The sequence below is a fragment of the Carcharhinus amblyrhynchos genome, chromosome 5 (assembly GCF_965287045.1).
Source record: "Carcharhinus amblyrhynchos chromosome 5, sCarAmb.v2.hapA, whole genome shotgun sequence".
In the NCBI taxonomy this organism is placed as follows: Eukaryota; Metazoa; Chordata; class Chondrichthyes; order Carcharhiniformes; family Carcharhinidae; genus Carcharhinus; species Carcharhinus amblyrhynchos.
Genome location: NC_137328.1, coordinates 74,353,081 through 74,374,850, shown reverse-complemented (window position 1 = coordinate 74,374,850; position 21,770 = coordinate 74,353,081). Strand labels below are relative to the sequence as shown.

The 21,770-nt window shown below is 42.2% G+C and overlaps 1 protein-coding gene across 6 annotated transcripts in view; it reads left to right on the top strand.

Annotated features, from left to right (window-relative positions):
* Nucleotides 1-13,000, top strand: part of apc (APC regulator of WNT signaling pathway) — a 215,649-nt gene extending 202,649 nt beyond the window's left edge. For all 6 annotated transcript variants that reach the window (XM_080189009.1, XM_080189006.1, XM_080189008.1 and 3 more), the window contains one exon: nucleotides 5,465-13,000. In XM_080189009.1, coding sequence (XP_080045135.1) covers nucleotides 5,465-12,104 — 6,640 coding nt within the window. In that variant the 3' untranslated portion in view covers nucleotides 12,105-13,000. The remainder of the gene's footprint in view (nucleotides 1-5,464) is intronic.
* The last annotated feature ends 8,770 nt before the right edge of the window (nucleotides 13,001-21,770 follow it).

The window sequence follows — 21,770 nt, the reverse complement described above, 5'->3', positions numbered from 1 at the left end:
CACCTGCAGGCTGGGTTTTTGCGACTCATGCACAAGGACCCCAAGGTCCCTCTGCACTGTCGCCTGCTGCAGTTTTTCGCCACGTAAGTAATAGTCCTTCCTACCATTCTTCCTACCAAAGTGGACCACCTCACACTTGCCAACATTAAATTCCATTTGCCATTTCCTGGCCCATTCGCCCAGCCAGCAGACGAGGAAGGAGCATCAGAGAGAAAGCTAAGACTTTACCTGTTAAAAAGCTGTTTAAAATAAGTTTAAAGCACTTTGTTCTTTGTAGAACTGTTTAAAGCATTTACTTATTATATTTACTGCTTTAAGAATTGTGAGGGAGTGATTATCAGGCAGTTGTGGCCCATCAGCTTTAAATCAGCGCCAAGTTTAAAAGGAGGCCTGGTGTAGATAGCGGGCAGCGTCGGAGCGGGCAGCGGAGTGAGAGGGAAGCAGAGTGAGCTATTAGGGCTTAATATCAAAAAGGGCTTGAAGGTAAAAAGGCCAGGTTGAAAGAACAAGGAAAAGAAAAAAATTTTTTTTTCGAAACTACTACAGCAAGAAACAAGGAAAAAATTTTTTCCCACAACAAATTATATTGAATAATGGAGGGGCATGTGATGTGCGTGCGGTTCCTGTATGATGTGGGAACTGGTGGACCCCAGGGTCCTTCCCAGAGACCATGTCTGCAGTAAGTGCAGGTTGCTGGAGGAGCTCCAGCTCAAGGTGGATGAGCTGGCCTCTGAGCTACAGACACTGAGGCTCATCAGGGGGAGAGAGGGTGCCATTGTCAATGGGGTGCAAGTGACATCCACCCCCTCTAGACTGTCTAAATCTAAGGGTCAGGAACAAAAGGGGGCTGCTGGGAGGAGGAAGGGGGGTGAGGAGCGGAGGCCTCAGCCTCTTAATCTGCATAACAGGTTTGAGGTTCTTGCTTCCAGTCTGGAAGAGGACGAGGCAGGTGAGGTTGGTGAGCAAACTGCACACGGTACAGTGATGCAGCAGGACATAGGCAAAGAGAAGGGGAAAAGGAACATAGTAGTGATTGGGGATAGTGGGGTGAAGGGTATTGACACTGTCCTTTGTCACAATGACAAAGTGCACAGAAGGGTGTGTTGTCTGCCTGGTGCTCGGGTACGGGATGTCGCAGCTGGGCTGCAGAGGAACCTGGAGTGGGAGGGTGAGAATCCGGTTGTGGTGGTACATGTGGGTGCCGGCGACGTAGGCAAAGTGCGGACTGAGGATCTGGGGAGGGAGTATGAGAAGCTGGGAATGGAATTAAAAAGTAGAACCGACAAGGTGGTCTTCTCTGGGCTACTGCCTGAACCGAGTGCAGACGGGCGTAGGGTTGACAGGATAAAGGAAGTGAATGGGTGGCTCAGAGATTGGTGTGGGAGGAATGGGATCGAATTTATGGGGCATTGGCACCAGTATTGGGGTAGGTGGGACTTGTTCGGGCGGGATGGGGTTGGTCTGAATCGTGCTGGGACCAGAGTGCTGGCGAATCGAGTAAAGAGGACTGTAGACAGGGCTTTAAACTAATTAGGGGGGGGGGAGGGTGCGAGGGTAGGTGATGATAGGAGGTCTACAGTTAAGGATAGGGTACAGGTAAGGGAAGAGGCTGAGGATGTCCCAAGTGGTGGCGTTACGGCAAATAGGGTCCAGAAGAAGGCTGGGATGAAAGCGCTTTATCTGAATGCACGAAGCATTCGGAATAAAGTGGATGAGCTGGTGGCGCAGATCGACACAAATGGATACGATCTGGTGGCCATTACAGAGACGTGGCTGCAAGGTGACAGGGACTGGGAGATGAATGTACAGGGCTATCAAGTGTTTAGGAAGGATAGGCAGGAGGAAAGAGGGGGTGGCGTAGCTCTGCTGATTAAGGACAGCATCAAGGTGGTAGCAAGGGATGATATCGGAGCCAAAGAGCAGAAAGTGGAATCGTTGTGGGTGGAGATTAGGAACAGCAAAGGGAGGAAGACGCTGGTGGGTGTCGTCTATAGGCCCCCGAATAATGATCTGGAGGTGGGGCGGGCTGTTAACGCGCAAATAAGTGCGGCGTGCAGGAATGGGACGGCAGTAGTTATGGGGGATTTCAATCTGCATATTGATTGGTCGACCCATGTTGGACGAGGTGGGCTCGAGGAGGAGTTCTTGGAATGCTGCCGGGATAATTTCCTTGAACAGTGTGTGTTGGAGCCGACGAGGGAGCGAGCTATCTTGGATCTGGTGCTATGTAATGAGGCGGGTAGAATTAGGGACCTTGCGGTGAAGGATCCTCTTGGAGAGAGTGATCATTGTATGGTGGAGTTTCTGTTGCAGATGGAGGAGGAGAAAGTGGGTTCCCGGACACGCGTCCTTTGTTTGAATAGAGGGGAGTATGGTAGGATGAGAGAAGAATTGGCGAATGTGGACTGGGGGAGCGCGTTGGAAGGTAGGTCTGCTGAGGAGCAGTGGAGGATCTTTAAGGAGATCTTTCTTGGTGCTCAGCAGAAATTTATTCCGATGGTTAAAAAGGACCGTAGGAGGAGAGGTAATAAGCCGTGGATAACGAAGGAGGTGAAGGAAAGTGTTTAATTAAAAGCGGAGGAATTTAGAGTAGCTAAGAGCAGTGGGCGAGAAGAGGATTGGGAAAGGTTTAAATGTCAACAAAGATTGACAAAGAAGTTGATAAAGGAGGGTAGGAGAAGCTATGAAGCTGGGCTAGCACTTAATATAAAAAAGGATAGCAAGAGTTTTTATAAATATATAAAAAGGAAGAGGCTGGCTAGGGTGAACGTTGGTCCTTTAGAGGATGAGAAAGGGGAGCTAGTGGTAGGGGATGGGGATATGGCTAAGGTCTTGAATAACTTTTTTGTTTCTGTCTTCACGGAGGAGGACGTGAATAATTTGCCGGGTGTTAGCGATGGAAAGGTGGTAGGACTGGAGGGTCTTAATGACATTACTGTTACTAGAGAGGTGGTGCTCGACAGACTGGAGGGGCTGATTGTGGACAAGTCCCCAGGACCGGATGGAATGCATCCGAGGGTTCTGAAAGAAATGGCGGAGGTTATAGTGGATGCCTTGGTGGTTATTTTCCAGACGTCGCTGGATTCCGGGGAAGTGCCGGAAGATTGGAAAACGGCTAATGTTACGCCGTTGTTTAAGAAGGGTGCCAGGCAAAAGGCGGGGAATTATAGGCCGGTTAGTTTAACGTCTGTGGTAGGTAAAATGTTAGAATCCGTCATTAAGGAGGAAATTGCGAGGCATCTTGAAGGGAATTGCTTGATAGAGCAGACGCAGCACGGTTTCATTAAAGGGAAGTCGTGTCTGACAAATTTACTGGAGTTCTATGAGGATGTGTCTAGGGCAGTGGATAGAGGAGAGCCGGTGGATGTGGTCTTTCTGGATTTTCAGAAGGCATTTGACAAGGTACCTCACAAGAGGTTATTGCAGAAGGTCAGGGGACATGGAGTTGGGGGTAGGGTGTTAGCGTGGATAGAGGATTGGTTGTCAAATAGGAGGCAGAGAGTGGGGGTCAATGGGTGCTATTCGGATTGGCGGTTGGTGACTAGTGGGGTGCCCCAGGGGTCGGTGCTGGGGCCTCAGCTATTTACCATTTATATAGATGATCTGGAGGAGGGAACCGAGTGTAGGGTGTCGAAATTTGCTGATGACACCAAGATTGGGGGAAAGGCAAATTGTGCGGAGGGTGTGGAGAGTCTGCAGAAGGATCTAGATAGGCTACCAGTACACCCTAACCAGCATGTCTTTTGGACTGTGGGAGGAAATCGGAGCACCCGGACAAAACCCACGGGGAGAACGTGCAGCTTCCACACAGACAGTGATCCAAGCCATGAATCGAATCCAGGCCCCTGGCACTGTGAGGCAGCAGTGCTAACCACTATGCCATTTTTTTTTACACAATTTTTGATAGCACAGAATCTTAAAATTTAGAACAGTCTTCTACAATACAATCCAGCTCCAGTTCAATGCTAAAGTAAGTTTCCATATTCAAGCCCACACTTTCTACAAACCCAAGCCATACTCTAGCCTAAATGTACGATATGATTTTTGGTTTTCACTTAGTTTTGCTATTCTTACATCTGAATCAGTTGCTGTTTTTCAGATGAGATGTGAAACCAAAATCTTTTCTGCTCAGTTCGGCATAAAAGTTCCATGGCACGATGTATTAGAGAGCAGGAGTTTTTTTTCCCTTGTCTTTGCTGACTTGCGTGCCTCAAGCAATAGAACTAAAGCACATCATCTGATTGTTTATCTGATTGCTATTTGAGGCACTCTTGAGGTAAAAGAAGCAGTAATTTTTTATGAATGTGGCCTTAAATTGCTGGGGATTTACTGAAAATATACAGTGTAAGTGTAGTTTCTGATTTGTATAAAAACACCCGACTGACAAACCGTGTCAGTCAGAATAAAATTAATTTGAAATTATTGGAAGTTTTTTTACAGAAGCAAGAATAAAAAATGTTTAAATAAAATGACATGGCCCTTAATTCATATCAGTATTTTGAAACATTTAAGTCAAAGAAACGAAGTATTTTGAAAATCTTGCTATCTTTTTATGGCAACATAGCAGACAACTTGATTTCCATGGATTTAAACACAGTATAGAACAGGTGTTGGAAACCTGAAATAAACGCAGAATGGTGGAAAACCTCAGCAAATTGGGTAGCATCCGTGGAGAATGAAATGAAGTCAGATGAAAAGTCATCACCTTGAGATAATTGTTTTTCTTGCTTCAGATGCTCCTTGATCAACTATGAATTTTCTGTTTTTATTTCAGCTTCCATGGAATTCTGTGATTTGGATATGTGGCTCTACCTGATGATTTTTTTTTAAAGTGGCTTGGTTTTTTTTCTTTCTGGGAAGTTCCTGCACACAGAGCTGTCTAGGGAAATAGGTTTTAAAATGTTTACCTCCTAAATACCTAACCAACATTATAGGACAAAGATTCCCTACAATCTGCAACAGCCTTATTGCAGAATGCCCTTTGTGAGACAGCCACCTTAAATAATGGCTTTGTTTCTTTCTTCCAGGACAAAACCTAGAACATTATAGGTGAGGTTTTACGGCCTTGCTAGAGCAAGACTGGAAATTCCTGCCCGAGGTCAACAGACATTTCTGTTTTCCATCCTTCACCTGCTCCGATTCCGTGGCAGCAGGGCGGTAGAATTCTGGCATATAAATGCGCTCCATTCCACCCCAACATTCCTCCTTTTTTAACTCTCCTACTCTATCCACCCTGTTCCCTCCACTTCACCTTTTCTACCCTCTCCCACCTCATAAAGCACTCCAAGATTGTGTTTAAGTGAATTTAAAAGGATGGTCCGTATAAATAATCTGTGACTATTTAACACGTTCTTTTTTTTTGGGACTTTTTTTTAATCTTGAAATTAAAAGTCTAGTGTATATTTGTTTTATAAATGATTTTATAAATAATTCTGTTTTCTATATAATTCTGTTTTCTATCCAGACAAATTCTACGAGAAAACAATTGCCTACAGACATTGCTACAGCACTTAAAATCACACAGCTTGACAATAGTTAGCAACGCATGTGGAACCCTTTGGAATCTTTCTGCTCGAAATGCCAAGGATCAGGAATCTTTGTGGGACATGGGAGCAGTTAGCATGCTCAAAAACCTAATTCATTCTAAACACAAAATGATTGCAATGGGAAGTGCTGCAGCTTTGAGGAATCTAATGGCCAACAGACCTGCTAAATACAAAGATGCCAACATTATGTCCCCAGGATCAAGTTTACCATCTCTGCATGTTCGAAAACAAAAGGCTCTAGAAGCAGAGCTAGATGCTCAACAGTTGTCAGAGACTTTTGATAATATTGATAATTTGAGTCCCAAAACGTCCCATCGCAACAGACAAAGGCACAAGCAAGGCAGGTACAGTGAATATGTCTTGGATTCGGGAAGGCATGCTGATGATGGGGTGTGCAGGTCAGAGAGTTTCAACACTGGCAATTTGACTGTGTTGTCACCATACATGACTTCTTCAATGTTACCTGGTTCATCAAGAGACAGGGGGAGTGCAGATAGTTCCAGAGCAGAAAAGGATCGAAGTGCAGAAAGAGATCGAAGAGGAACAGATGCGGCTTCCTTTCCTACTTCATCTGATAATGTGCCAGATCCTTCAAAAAGAATAGGGAGACAGATTCCTACTACTGCAGCACAAATAGCCAAGGTGATAGAAGAGGTATCAAGTATGCATTTATCCTCAGAGGACAGAAATTCAGCATCTGCTTCTGACCTACATTGTGTGCCAGAGGACAGGAGTGGAATGAGACGAGCATCTTCATCTCATCCCAATTCTAACATTTTTACCTATGCTAAACCTGAAAACGCCAGCAGAGCCCCTTCAATGCCTTATGGGAAAATGGAGTACAGGAGGTCATCAAATGATAGCTTGAATAGCGTTAGCAGCAGTGATGGCTATGGGAAAAGAGGACAGATGAAACCATCAATAGAATCCTACTCAGAGGATGATGAAAGCAAATTCTGCAATTATGAAAAGTATCCAGCTGATCTTGCCAACAAAATTCATAATGCTAATCACTTAGATGACAATGATGCAGAATTAGACACACCAATTAATTACAGTCTTAAATATTCAGATGAACAGTTAAACTCTGGCCGACAGAGTCCATCACAAAATGAACAGTGGGCACGGCAAAAACATATTGTGGAAGAAGAGATGAAAAGGAATGAACATAAACAGACCAGAACTCAACCCTCTGAATATTCTATCTACTGTGAAAGTACCTGCAGTGGGGATGAAGCACATATTAAATTCCAACCTCGATTTGTCCAGTCAGATTGCACTTACAGTGCCAGGACACACAACAAGTCAGAGCAAATTAGAGTTGATTCTGAGCACAGAATGAACCAGAAAGTTAATCCATCTCTTTGCCAGGTAGATGATTATGAAGATGACAAACCAACCAACTACAGCGAACGGTACTCTGAAGAAGAACAGCATGAGGAGGAAGAGGACAGGCCCACAAACTATAGCATAAAGTTTACAGAGGAAGAGCACCACATCGAACAGCCAATTGATTATAGTTTAAAGTATTCCTCAGAAATCCCACCACCTTCGCAGAAGCAATCTTTCATGCATTCAAAGGTTCCTTCAATTCAAGAAACAACAAAGGATCATACAGCATCAAGTTGTGGAAATACATCAAGTTCCAAACATACATCTTCTCAACAAAGACGACTGCACCCTAGCTCTGCACAAGCTAGAACAAATGCCACTCCAGCAGTACCGAAATCAGCCACTTGCAAAGCTCCTTCGATTAATCAAGAAACTATGCAGACTTATTGTGTAGAGGACACTCCTATTTGCTTTTCAAGATGTAGTTCGTTATCATCTCTGTCATCAGAGGACGAAATGGAAGGACGTGGTCAAGTCAAGCATGTATCAGATGATGGAACTACTTTGCAGATTATTGACCTTAAGGAAAGCCATGGACAGTTAACTGCTGAGGCAGCAATAGGTGAGGGTTCCTCTGCTTCTCAGCATACACAAATAAAGCAAAGTCGGCTACAGGCTACCAATGTGTCTCAACCTGATATTTCTAGGCAGAAAGCTGTTGAATTCTCTTCGGGTGCCAAATCACCATCCAAGAGTGGAGCACAGACTCCCAAAAGCCCGCCAGAGCACTATGTGCAGGAAACTCCTTTGGTATTCAGCAGATGCAGTTCAGTCAGTTCACTGGGGAGTTTTGAAAGTCAGTCAATTGCCAGTTCCATTCAAAGTGAACCTTGTAGTGAAATGGTTAGTGGAGTCATAAGCCCAAGTGATCTTCCAGACAGTCCAGGGCAGACAATGCCTCCTAGTAGAAGTAAAACTCCACCACCTCAGCCAGCTCAACTAAAGAGAGAGACGCACAAAATCAAGGAACAAACTAACGTTAAAAGCAGAGATACTGGCCAAAGGCAAGAGGCTGTGAATGCAGCAGTCCAAAGAGTCCAAGTTCCTCAGGACAGTGATAGCCTGATGCATTTTGCCACAGAAAATACTCCAGATGGATTTTCTTGTGCGTCAAGTTTAAGCGCTCTTAGCCTTGATGAACCATTTATTCAGAAAGATCTTGAGCTCAGAGTAATGCCTCCTGTTTATGAAGATGATCATAGGAGTGAAGAACTTGATAAGGAAGAAAATACAAGTGTGAAAAATAAATATATAACAGAGAAAGCTGCAGAACCTGAGAAAGATATATTGGAAGATGATGATGACGATGATATTGATATCTTGGAAGAATGCATAAATTCGGCCATGCCAACGAAATCTTCCAGCAAAGCAAAGAAAACTGCTGCTAGTACAACTTCACGGATACCACCTCCTGTAGCAAGGAAACCAAGTCAGTTGCCTGTATACAAATTGCTTTCTAATCAAAATAGAGTCCATGCTCAAAAGCATGTCAGTTTTAACCATGACATATTTAGGGAAGATATGCCACGTGTATACTGTGTTGAAGGAACTCCAATAAACTTTTCAACTGCTACATCTCTAAGTGACCTTACCATTGAGTCACCTCCAAATGAATTGTCAAATTCAGAAGGCATTCGACCTCCACCTGAACCTGCAGTGATGGAGAAGAGAGATACTATCCCAACTGAGGGCAGAAGTATGGATGATGCTGAGACAGCAAAAGGTCTCATCCCTGCTCAGACAGGGCAAGATGATAAAACAGAGGAAGGTGATATTCTAGCTGAATGTATAAACTCTGCTATGCCAAAAGGAAAGAGCCATAAACCCTATAGAATTAAAAAGATTAATCAGATGCAACATACATCAACATCTGTAAACAATACAAATCAGCAAGAAGCTGATAAACGAAAACCAACATCTCCAGTGAAACCATTGTCTCAGAACACTGAATTCAAAGCACGATTATTACAGCGATCATCCGTACCTGACCCTCCAAGTAACTTTTCTGCTGAAGGCAACTACACAGAACACAGAAAAGACATGGAAAAGGCTCACAAAAGGCAAACCACAAAAAATGCTGCTGGGGATTTTCAAGATAAACCATCAAGTAATGATAACCGCATTCGTGGAGGTTTTGTATTTGACTCCCCACATCATTATACTCCAATTGAAGGAACTCCATATTGTTTTTCACGGAATGATTCTCTGAGTTCACTTGACTTTGATGATGATGATACTGACCTCTCAAAAGAGAAAGCAGAACTGAAAAAAGAGAAAGGCAAAAAAGACAAAACTTCTAATGATGTAAAAAATTGTAATAATGAACAAATTCCTAACAGTCAGCAACCTACTGATAGAATGCAGCCAGGTCAAAAATCTTTATCAAGCAGAGGGCAGTCAAAATCTGCATTACAGAGACAAGCTGTTTTCTCCCAAACGCCAAAAGACAATAGTGACCGAGAAACAGTTACAGATGAGAAAATGCAGAATTTTGCCATTGAAGATACTCCTGTTTGTTTTTCTCGCAATTCATCCTTAAGTTCACTCAGTGATATTGACCAAGAGAATAATAATAAAAAAGTAACGCAGCATATTGAACAGGGGGAGCACACAAATAGTCAAGTTGCAGTTAACAGACCTCCAGCCTCTGGTTATGCACCCAAATCATTTCATGTTGAAGACACACCTGTGTGCTTTTCCAGAAATAGCTCTCTTAGCTCTCTCAGCATTGACTCTGAAGACGACCTTCTACAAGAGTGCATAAGTTCAGCAATGCCAAAAAAGAAAAAGCACCTTGCAAAAGGCAAGAGTAACTGGGAGAATACAGGAAGTGATACTTCAGCATCAGTAGATGAGACAGACGAGCCTATGAATTTAAGGGAGCAAGTGCAAAGCCCTATCTCAGAGCAGGCTTTTTCTCCCGACTCTGAAAGCTTTGACTGGAAAGCCATTCAAGAGGGTGCTAATTCTATAGTAAGTAGTTTGCATCAAGCTGCTGCTTGCCTGTCAAGACAGGGTTCTTCTGATTCTGATTCCATTCTGTCACTTAAATCTGGTATTTCCTTAGGATCACCCTTTCACCTTACACCTGACCAGGAAGAAAAACCATTCAGTTCCAATAAAGGTCCTAAAATTGTCAAACCAGGTGAGAAAGTAACTAGTGATAATAAAAAGAATGAGGAGGAAAATGTTAAAGCTATTCGAGGAGGAAAAAGGGTGTATAAAAGTTTAATAACTGGAAAGGCCCGTTCGAATGTTGAGACTGCTTCCAGTCATCCAAAACACACACAACAGGCAAATATGCCTATGATCTCACGTGGAAGAACCATGATTCACATACCTGGTGTAAGGAACAGCTCACCTAGCACCAGCCCTATTCCGAAGATGCCATCAAAAAATACAAGCTCTAAAAGTCCAAGCCCAGGGCAACATTCAAATAATTCACCAAGAAACATTAAGGCGACAGTAAGATCAGAATCAAGCCCAATAGGCAAGCAAACAGGCACTCAGGGGGCATCCAGCAGCAAAGGACCTTCTAGGTCAGGATCTAGGGATTCCACTCCTTCTAGACCTTCTCAACAATCACTATCCAGACCAATGCAGTCTCCTGGTCGAAATTCCATATCTCCAGGAAGAAATGGGATCAGCCCTTCTAACAAAATATCACAACTGCCAAGGACATCTTCCCCAAGTACTGCCTCAGCTAAACCTTCAGGATCAGGAAGAATGCCTTACACATCTCCAGGTAGACCAATGAATCAGCAGGCTCCCTCAAAGCAAGCAGGTCTAGGAAAGGGTACACCATCTATTACAAGAAGTGAATCAAATTCTAAGGGGCTAAGCCAGAGTGCCAGTAGCTCTGTACCAGGTAAAAGAGTGGAACTGTCGAGAATGTCTTCCACAAAGTCAAGTGGCAGTGAATCTGACCGATCTGAAAGGCCTACGTTAATGCGTCAGTCAACGTTTATAAAGGAAGCCCCAAGTCCAACATTGCGGAGAAAATTAGAAGAGTCTACTTCTTTTGAATCTTTGTCACCACCCTCTAGGCCTGCATCACCAACTAGATCACAAACTCAAACCCCAGTTTTAAGTCCATCTCAGCATCTAGATGGGATGCCCGGTCATTTACAAAACCAAACCAGCAGCTGGAGAAAAATACCTCCAAATCAGAATCTCTCTGCGGAACATCTGGAAGGAAGGCCCATGCGGAAACATGACATAGCTCGTTCTCATTCCGAAAGCCCTTCAAGGCTTCCTGTGAACAGATCAGGTACATGGAAGCGAGAACATAGCAAACATTCATCATCTCTCCCTCGAGTTAGCACATGGCGACGCACAGGGAGTTCTTCATCAATCCTGTCAGCTTCTTCGGAGTCAAGTGAAAAGGCTAAAAGTGAAGATGAAAAACCACATCAGGTGAATTTTGCGCATGGTAATAAACAAGCCAAGGAAAACCCAGCTCCTTTGAGGGGAACTTGGAGAAAAATTAAGGATAATGAAATTTCACAAATGAACAATCACTCTCAGAATTCTTCAGCTCCAAATAGTGTTGAATCCAAACATTTAGTTTACCAGATGGCGCCTCCTGTGTCAAAGACTGAGGATGTGTGGGTGAGAATTGAGGACTGCCCAATAAACAATCCTCGGCCTGGAAAATCTCCAACAGGTAATACACCCCCAGTTATTGATGATGTGTCTGAAAAGTTGCTTCTAAGTGATGAAGAATGCTCAGGTGATGGACAGAACAAACCAGCTTCAGAACATAGAACTCCTCATGGTCTAAGAATGGAGAAGTGTTTAAATTCATTTACGCAGTCGGATAGCCCAGAGAGAAGGGCAGCAGAAACTAAATCTGCTGTGAACAGTTCTGCTACCTCACCAGAAATTGAGACCACAGTTGTCACGGAGCGTACACCTTTTAGTTCAAACAGCTCAAGCAAGCACAACTCGCCTAGTGGTACTGTTGCTGCAAGAGTCACTCCTTTCAATTACGTACCCAGTCCTCGTAAAAGTAGCACAGATAACAGCTCCACACGGCCATCACAAATTCCAACACCTGTAAACAACAACAAAAGAAAGGAGAGCTCTAAACCTGAAACCACTGAGTCCAGTGGAAATCAAAGCCCTAAACGGCATTCTGGATCATATTTAGTAACTTCTGTTTGAAATAACTGATTGTAGAAAATTGATTTATGATGTATGATTTTGGCACAATTCAACAGAAATTTGGAGATGAGTGGTTTTACAAGAAATATTGATCAACTTAGCATTTGTAAATATCTCTACTTTTTTTTCTCTTTGCAGAGGGTCTTTGTTAAGGAAGCCATATTTGATAGGGAACAATATAGATGCTGGTGGATATTTGGCAGATGCATTTGGTTAGGAGGTTTGAGATTATTCCTGCAAGTCATAAAACCAACACATTGTACAGTCAGTTTTACTTGTATTATGTATTAAGAGTTCATGCCATAATCCCTTATGTATTGCTTGGCTTATATAACTTAAAATACTTGGAAAGTGTCTAGGTAAGTCCATTAAAACGTGTCAATCATGTTCAACATTTTAATAGCAAAAAAAAGGTCAGGGAGTTTTAAAACAATAGAAATTAATTACATACATGCAAAAAAGTGAATGAAATGAGTATTAATATTCCATGTTAGTAATTGTGAAGTATCCTAACCCTCTAAGCAATCATGCAGCTGTGAAATTTACAGCCTTATAATTTCTGCTGCAACAACCTTCCCCAGCCTGCTCTTCTGCATGATCAGATTGGATGGTATGTTGTTTGAAGCAATGACTCGAATTCTGTGATCACATGATGTGCATAGATAGCTAAGGTGTATGAATATACACTGCTGTGTGTGTGCTGCAAAAAGAGATTGTCTGTAACCTTGCAGCTTTGGACTGAGTATTTTCTCCTGATCTAGATTTTAATCAGAAAAGTAGTTAGGGCCATTGCTATGCTGTAACTTGTTGTATATTGTTATTTGAGGTGAGATGGCTACTCTTTTATGAATGAGACAGAAATTGTTTCAGAAGAACTAAATGAAAATTTCAAAATAAATTATTACTGTATGTATTTTGGGTGTCAGTTGATTTTTTTTGTGTATACACCTTACATTTTAAAAAAAACTCATGTTATAATGTTTTAAATGTGATTTCTGGGCTCACTTATTAAAGTAAAGAATGTTCATGTGAGTAATTTGGGAAAAATGATGACTTGATGGCAGACAAGCAGCAATAAAAACTTGTAATGCAGGAGAAAGCCAGCCAGCTATCATCTCTATGCAGTTCTTTGCTAGAGCAATCCAAAACTCCATTGTAACTTCTTTGCTGGAAGCTTTTACCCATTTTTCCATTAAAAGATACAATTGTCTTCTAACTTGGAACACTCGATGTTAAAGCAGTTCCATGTTCTGACAATCCTTAATGTAAAGAAATTTTTCCTGCATCGTCAGTCTCTTTCGACTAGTTTTAGATTACTACTGTCACGATGGAGGAAGTTGAGGAAGAAGTTGGAGATTGAGAGATCATTTGTTGTCATTGGTTGTTTGAAAACTGAATCTATGGATCATGTCACCAAGGAGCAGGAAAAGTAAAAAGTCCAAAGGTAAATCTTTGGGGGAACTCCAGAGATGACAACTGTGAGTAGGAAAAGTAGCCATTTCTAGACTTACACTTAGGGTCCCTCAAAACTGGATAATAGAGAAGTGGCCATGTAAAGCTAACAGAACCAGCACTTTAGTTATAGAAGACATCATTTGTGACTTTGGGCAGGGTACTTTCAATGTTGTGAGAAAGTGTTATGATCTGATTGGTGCCTGATAATTTAAGAATAAAATATTTGAAATTCCAGAGACCAACTTAATTGAATTGCACAACAAAGGTTTGATTTTTAGGACTTTTACTATAACAAATTATAAGAAACACCTACCAGACATTACCTAATTGGTGACTAATACTCTAAACCATAAAAAACCCTTATTAATGTTTTAACATCTCTGATAACCCCATTCTGCATATACATATACATTACAACATAGTCTCCAGAGGATTACAGTCTTTATAGGGCGGCGCAGTGGTTAGCACTGCTCCCTCACAGCATCAGGACCCACGTTCAATTTCTGGCTTGGGTCACTGTCTGTGTGAAGTTTGCACATTCTCCTCGTGTCTGTGTGGGTTTCCTCCGGGTAGTCTGATTTCCTCCCACAGTCCAAAGATGTGCACATTATGTGGATTGGACATGCTAAAATGCCCCTTAGTGTCAGGAGGACTAGGAAGGGTAAATGCATGGGGTTATGGGGATACGCCTTGGTGGGATTATGTCACTGCAGACTCAGTGGACTGAATGACCTCCTTCTGCACTGTAGGATTCTATGATTCTGTCCACAGTCACACCCAGCTTCCAATAGGTTTACATCTTCCTGTTTCACAGAATCAAGAGATGGCTTCCCCCAGTTTTCAGAGAATTCCTGAATTGCCTACAAAGATAATTGGATCTAGGATTTCTTCCCCAGCCTCAGTATGGCAATTTTGTTTCGGTCTTCAAATTTCTATGGGATGGGTCTCTTTGACCAGAGCTCTTGGTTTCTCCTGTTGGCTTGCGAATCACCTGCAGCTTCCTTTCTGCTGACCACAACAGCTGCAATCTTTTGCCTCAGTGAGACCTGTTTCTTTCTGCCCAAAATCTGGGAGACTTAGTCTGCCCACAATTAGCAAAGCTACTCCTCCTCTGTTTTCAAGTATATCAACCTGTAGCATTTTTCTCTCAGTAAGTCTCAACCTGGATTAGCATAATTTCAAAAACATCAGTGAAGCTAAGGTTATAGCTGGAGAAAGTATATGGTTGAATTTATTCAACGGGGAATGACTACAGTGGTACAAGACAGTGAAGCATGTATGCTACTGATGTCAGTAATATGAATGGTGAGGGAATTAGTATGCACTTGGAGATGGGAGGAACTGGGAGACAAATTACCAAGGAAAGGAACAGCAATATTTGGAAAATGGTGAAAGTGGAAGTATTTTCTAGCTGGTCTGCAGCAATTCTGATGAAAGGCCATCTCAATCTGAAACATTAACTATGTTTCTCCCCACAGATGCTGCCTAACCTGATTATTTATAGCACCTTTTATTTTAATTACAGCTTCTGATTGAATTAATTTCAGGCTCAAGAACAAGCAAACAACATTATTTAAAGTACTATAGATGTTGGAAATCTGAAACAAGAATTGCTGGACACATTCAGCAGATCACTAAGCTGTAATATTAACTGTTTCTCTTTTCACAGATGCTAGACTTGCTGAGTATTTACAGCATGCATTTTAAAATGGGTTTACAGCTCTTTGAACCCTAATTTTATTGTAAAAGGCTAACTCTACATGGTGTTTTCTTTTGAATTTATATGGTTATATTGACTGTGCCACCTATATCAGAACAATTACAAATCGCAAATTTTGCCAAAAGCTTTTGGCAAAAGTCAAAGACGATAACTTTGACATGACAACAAAAAAGACTGACATTAAATTGGGAAGTAAAAAATGATACAGGATAACAATCCAAAAGATGTCTTCTCCCAAACAAGAAAACTGAGAACATAAGAGTATTGCTTAGAGCACTCAGCATCAGGGTGAATTTTCAGAATCATCTCTCTGATCTGTCAAACTAAACCATTATATTTAGTAACTATGCCTCTAAAGCAAAGCATGTCGACAGCAAAATTGTACAAGTGGAAGAGCCAGACGTGACTTCTGATGGCTCTGTGCTATTTTCTGATGCGCAGTCTTCCAACCAAATCTAACTTGTATCTCCATGATTGCTCCAGAGAGAAGACATTTAAGAAGCAAGAAACACACACTGATGCAAGTACTGGTGCCTATTTAGGACAACTTGCATCCCAATATTTTAGTGATTTTAGTTTTTACATACCTCTTGCAACAAGCTTGAAAGAAACATGACTTTATAGATTCACAACCTATCAGAAAGAGGATTACAAATTGGATAATTTCTGGCTGTAAAATTGAGATTGTACTTTAGAAGGATGTTCAAAAAAAAGTTTCTCCAAATAGATGAATTGCTTCTGCAAAAGGGAGTCCAAAATACAGTTTCTGACATCCCCTTTAAGTATAGGGTTGCCCAAAACTCTGTTGCATGTGCCCCAACTCCTATCAAATGTTGTTCAACTTGTGTCCCTGCTCTCTCAGATGTACATTACTCCTGGTTAAGCAAATTCATATCCTTGTTTTTAAGTTTTTCTGAGCCCTTACCTCCTCCCTATCTCTGTAATCTCCCCCAGCCCCACAATCCTCAAACATCTATACTGCTCTTATTCTAACCCTTTGGTTCTAATTGTTCCTTAATTTATTGATGTGCTTTCAATGGCCTGGCCCCTAAGCTTCTGATATTACCTCCTTTAATCACTTCCACTCCACCTTGTTTTCCTCCTTTAATTCCTTAAAACCTAATAACTCCCTATGTGGCTTAGTATTGTATTTTGTTTTTTAATTATCCTGTAATGCACCTTAAAATTTTTTATCATGTTAAAAGATGTTATATAACTACTGAAGTTGCTGATTCAAAATGCAAGCTCAGCAATGCCACAGTTCCCAATTTGAGTGTTGGCATGTCTGCTGCTGTGTTTAGCCATTCTGCAGCTTCTCAATGTCTTATTGTCTTGGCTGTGGGCTGATATAGGGAATACATCTGGGTCATGTTTGGAGCATTGGGTCAATAGGTGAAAGCAACCTCATTAATCTTTAGGCTTGAACCAGAAAACATAATTGAGATCCCAAATTCTTAATGAACATTCACAGCTTCCATATTTGATCAGAGATTGGGAAACCTCTATCCCAGGACAAGCTGAATATGCCAGCACTCAAGGGGCAGATAATAATCTATGCCTCTGAAAGAATATAAAGTATTCTATCTCCTTGGGATCAAGTTCAAAGTTTATTTATTAGTGTCAGAGTGGCAGGAGAGCGTAGCTGAGCTTGCATTTTGATAAGTTTCTATTCTACAGCTGCAGCACCCATCTCTGCCAATAGACCTGCAGCATAGGAAGGTTGGCTGTCCAATTCAGAAGGCCTGGAGTCTGTGCTGTCCTTAATTGGGCAGCGGAGCCAATCAATTACAAGGCCATTTCCTATAAGATCTCACCAGTGGGTGTGTTGTCAGTAATTGCAGAATTGGAATTCAGAAATGGCCCTGACTAGATTTATTTGAAGGGGATAAGTTCTTGCCCTACAAGTTCATAAAAACACTCATCACAAGCATATTTGAGGCAAGGTGTCATTGGCTTGGAAGACAATTTGCCTACAATAAAATTTAGATTATCTTTCAGCAACTGATCAAAAGTTTCCACACACAAAATTTTTAACTTTTCTCAAATTATCAGCAACATTTTTATATGTTTTTTATTTAAATAACTTGAAAGCTTTGTGAAACACCAGAGAAACATTAATTTCTTCCAAAGCAATTAAAATCACTCTTAAACTAATGCATCAAAAAGAGGTTTGAGCTCAGCAAATGATTTCCTGTAAATTAATAATTACGCCAAATCAATGTGCTCTATCTAATGGCAAACTGCAATCTCAGAATGTGGGTTCCAATATTTCTGTGAAGCTGAGATGCTAGGAAACTGGTATAAGGAAGAGAAAACATATACATTGCACTAAAATTGCTTTTGACAATTCATAACAATCCACCAAGTATCTTTACATTCATCCCCTAGGATTTGCTTAAATTAGTGCCTCACAATTTGCGCACACAGTTCTATTAGATAAGTGCAAATTGTGGTATGTGAAGTGTTCCGATAATTCAGTAAATTTTGGTCCACAGTCAATCTCAGACGCAAGTCAGGTGGACTATGGAGGTTCTAATGTATAACCTAAAGTTCTAAGTTCTGAATTGATTATCTCTAACAATGGATTCTGGCCTAACAAAGTACGAATAACTATTAATGAATCAAGTAAAATTTATTAAACAAAATGTTGTACATAACAAAAGCAGTGATGACAACATGGATTCATTGAATACTGCCAGCGTACCTCAGAAGCCATCAAAGATTTTTAAAATTTTATTCTTTGATTATATTCTATTGTGAACAAATGCATACTTGTAGATAGAGAGTATTTGTACAAGCAATTTCAATCCTCAGCAATAAAACAAGCTATCTTAAACAATTCATATCAACACCCTAAAGCAATCTCTCAGCTACTAAGACAATTGAGTGTAATAATTCCTCCCATGTCAGGAAAAGATTATTTTAAAAATATAGGTGTCCTGTCCTACAGATATGGTTCATAAATTAAGACATTTAGTAAGATACAACCTATTAAAACACATGGCTTTTGTTTAAAGAAAGGGTGCAATAATACTAAGTTTAAGTTGCTGGGTTCTAAACTTTTGTTTATTTTTATAAGGCTAACAAAGAAGCCCTCAACTGCACAGTGTTAAGTAAAACAAATATAATTCTAAACCCAGACTTTTGGCACATTTAAGACCATAGCAGTTTCTTGTGACAACTGCTCAACTGTTAGACATGATGTGGAGATGCCGACGTTGGACTGCAGTAAAACAGAGATAAAAACATAAGAACATAAGAAATAGGAGCAGGAGTAGGCCATCTAGCCCTTCGAGCCTGCCCCGCCATTCAATAAGATCATGGCTGATCTGTTGTGGCTCAGTTCCACTTTCCCGCCCTCTCCCCATAACCCTTAATCCCCTCTCTTATCAAGAACCCATCAACCCGCTTCTTAAAAATATTTAGCGAGGCAGCCTCCACCACTTCAACGGGCAGAGAATTCCAGAGATTCACCACCCTTTGAGTGAAGAAGTTCCTCCTCAACTCCGTTCTAAACCGCCTCCCCTTTATCTTGAGGCTGTGCCCCCTAGTCCTACTGTCTTTTTTGAGCGGGAAGAGTCTCTCCACCTCTATCCTATCCATCCCATTCATCATCTTATACGTCTCAATGAGATCTCCCCTCATTCTTCTAAACTCTAACGAGTACAAGCCTAGTTTATTCAGCCTCTCCTCATAGCTCAATCCCCTCAACTCCGGTATCAGCCTAGTAAACCTCCTCTGCACTCCCTCCAGGGCCAAAATATCCTTGCGCAGGTGCGGCGCCCAAAACTGCACACAGTACTCCAGCTGCGGCCTCACCAATGCCCTATACAGCTGCAGCAAGACCTCCCTACTTTTATATTCAATCCCCCTCGCTATGAAGGCCAGCATCCCATTCGCCTTCCTGACCACCTGCTGCACCTGCAGGCTGGGTTTTTGCGATCCCACAACACCAGTTTAAAGTCCAAACGGGTTTATTTGTAGCAAAAACCGCAAGTTTTCGAGACAGCCTGTCCCTTTGTCAGGTGGCTGGGTGCTCTGATCGCAAAAATGACATAAACTCAATTTACATGCATAATGATTGGAATGTGAGTCTTTACAGCTAATCAGTTCTTAAAGGTACAGACAATGTGAGTGGAAAGAGCTTCAAGTACAGGTTAAAGATATGTGTGTTGTTTCCAGACAGGAAAATTAGTGAGATTTTGCAAGTCCAGGCAAGTTGTGGGGATTACAGATAGTGTGACATGAACCCAAAATCCTGGTTGAGGCCGTTCTTATGTGTGCGGAACTTGGCTATCAGTTTCTGCTCAGCGTCTCTGTGCTGTCGTGTGATCAGAACACCCAGCCACCTGACGACCGGACAGGCTGTCCCGAAAGTTTGCGGCTTTTGCTACAAATAAACCCGTTTGGACTTTAAACTGGTGTTGTGGGATTTATCAACTGTTAGAAACATAGAAACTTGAAGCAGGAGTAGGCCATTTGGCCCTTCAAGCCTGTTCCACCATTCATTTTGATCATGGCTGATCATAGAATTCAATATCCTGACCCCCTCCCATATCCCTTTTAGCCCTAACAGCAATATCGAAATTCTTATTGAAATCAGACAAAGGTTTGGCCTATTTGGTAGTGAATTCCACACATTCACCGCCTTCTAGGTGAAGCAATTTCTCAAAACCTCGGTCCTAAAAAGTTTCCCAGGGATCTGAAGAAAATGGCAGAGGTGATGATAGATGCCTTGGTGATTATTTACTGAACTTCGCTGGATTCTGGAGTAGTGCCAGAAGATTGGAAAACGGCTAATGTTACGCCGCTGTTTAAAAAAGGTAGCAGGCAAAAGGCAGGGAATTATAGGCCGGTTAGTTTAACGTCTGTTGTTGGAAAAATGCTTGAATCCGTCATCAAAGAAGAAATAGCAAGGCACCTGGAAAGGAATGGTTTGATAGAGCAGACGCAGCACGGATTCGTTAAGGGGAAGTCGTGTTTGACAAATTTATTGGATTTCTATGAGGATGTGACTAGTGCGGTAGACAGAGGGGAACCGGTAGATGTGGTGTTTCTCGATTCTCAAAAGGCGTTTGATAAGGTGCCGCACAAAAGGTTGCTTCAGAAGGTTAGGGAGCATGGAGTTGGGGGTAAGGTGTTAGCGTGGATAGAGGATTGGTTGTCTAATAGGAGGCAGAGAGTTGGTATCAATGGGTGCTATTCTGATTGGCGGTTGGTGACTAGTGGAGTGTCACAGGGATCGGTGCTGGGGCCTCAGCTATTTACCATTTATATAGATGATCTGGAGGAGGGGTCTGAGTGTAGGGTGACGAAATTTGCTGATGACACGAAGATGAGTGGAAAAGCAAATTGCGCGGAGAGTGTGAAAAGTCTGCAGAGGGATCTGGATAGGCTGAGCGAGTGGGCGAGGACCTGGCAAATCGAGTACAATGTTAGCAAGTGTGAGTTTATCCACTTTGGCAGGAATAATAGTAGGAGGGACTGCTATTTAAAGGGCGAAAAGCTCTACGGTGCAGAGGGACCTGGGGGTCCTTGTGCATGAGTCGCAAAAACCCATTCTGCAGGTGCAGCAGGTGATCAAGAAGGCGAATGGGATGCTGGCCTTTATAGTGAGGGGGATAGAATATAAAAGCAGGGAGGTCTTGCTGCAACTGTACAGGGCACTGGTGAGGCCGCAGCTGGAGTACCGTGTGTAGTTTTGGTCGCCGCACTTGCGCAAGGATATTTTGGCCTTGGAGGGAGTGCAGAGGAGGTTCACTAGGCTGATACCGGAGATGAGGGGGTTAGACTGTGAAGAGAGACTAAATAGACTGGGTCTGTACTCGTTGGAGTTTAGAAGGATGAGGGGGGATCTTATAGAGACGTATAAGATAATGAAAGGGATGGATAGGGTAGAGGTAGAGAGATTCTTCCTGCTCAGAAAGGACAGCAGGAGTAGAGGGCACAGCCTCAAGATAAGGGGGGTGGGGGGGACAGTTTAGATCAGAGTTGAGGAGGAACTTCTTCACTCAAAGGGTGGCGAATCTCTGGAATTCTCTGCCTGTTGAAGTGGTGGAGGCTGCCTCGCTAAATATTTTTAAGACACGGGTAGATAGGTTTTTGACAGACAAGGGAATTAAGGGTTATCGGGGAAAAGCGGGAAAGTGGAATTGAGCCACTTCAGATCAGCCATGATCTTATTGAATGGCGGGGCAGGCTCGAGGGGCTGGATGGCCTACTCCTGCTCCTATTTCTTATGTTCTTATTCTCTCCTTATCCTCAAGCTATGACCCCTAGTTCCTCCACCACTGGGAACATTCTTTCTGAAACTACCCTGTCAAACCCTGTTAGAATTTTAAAAGTTTCTGAGATCCCCTCTCGTTCTTCTAAACTCCAGCGAATATAATCCTAACTGATTTAATATCTCCTGAAATGACAGATCTGCCAATCCAGGAATTAGCCTGGTAAACCTTCACCGTACTTCCTCCATAGCAAGGACATCCTTCCTC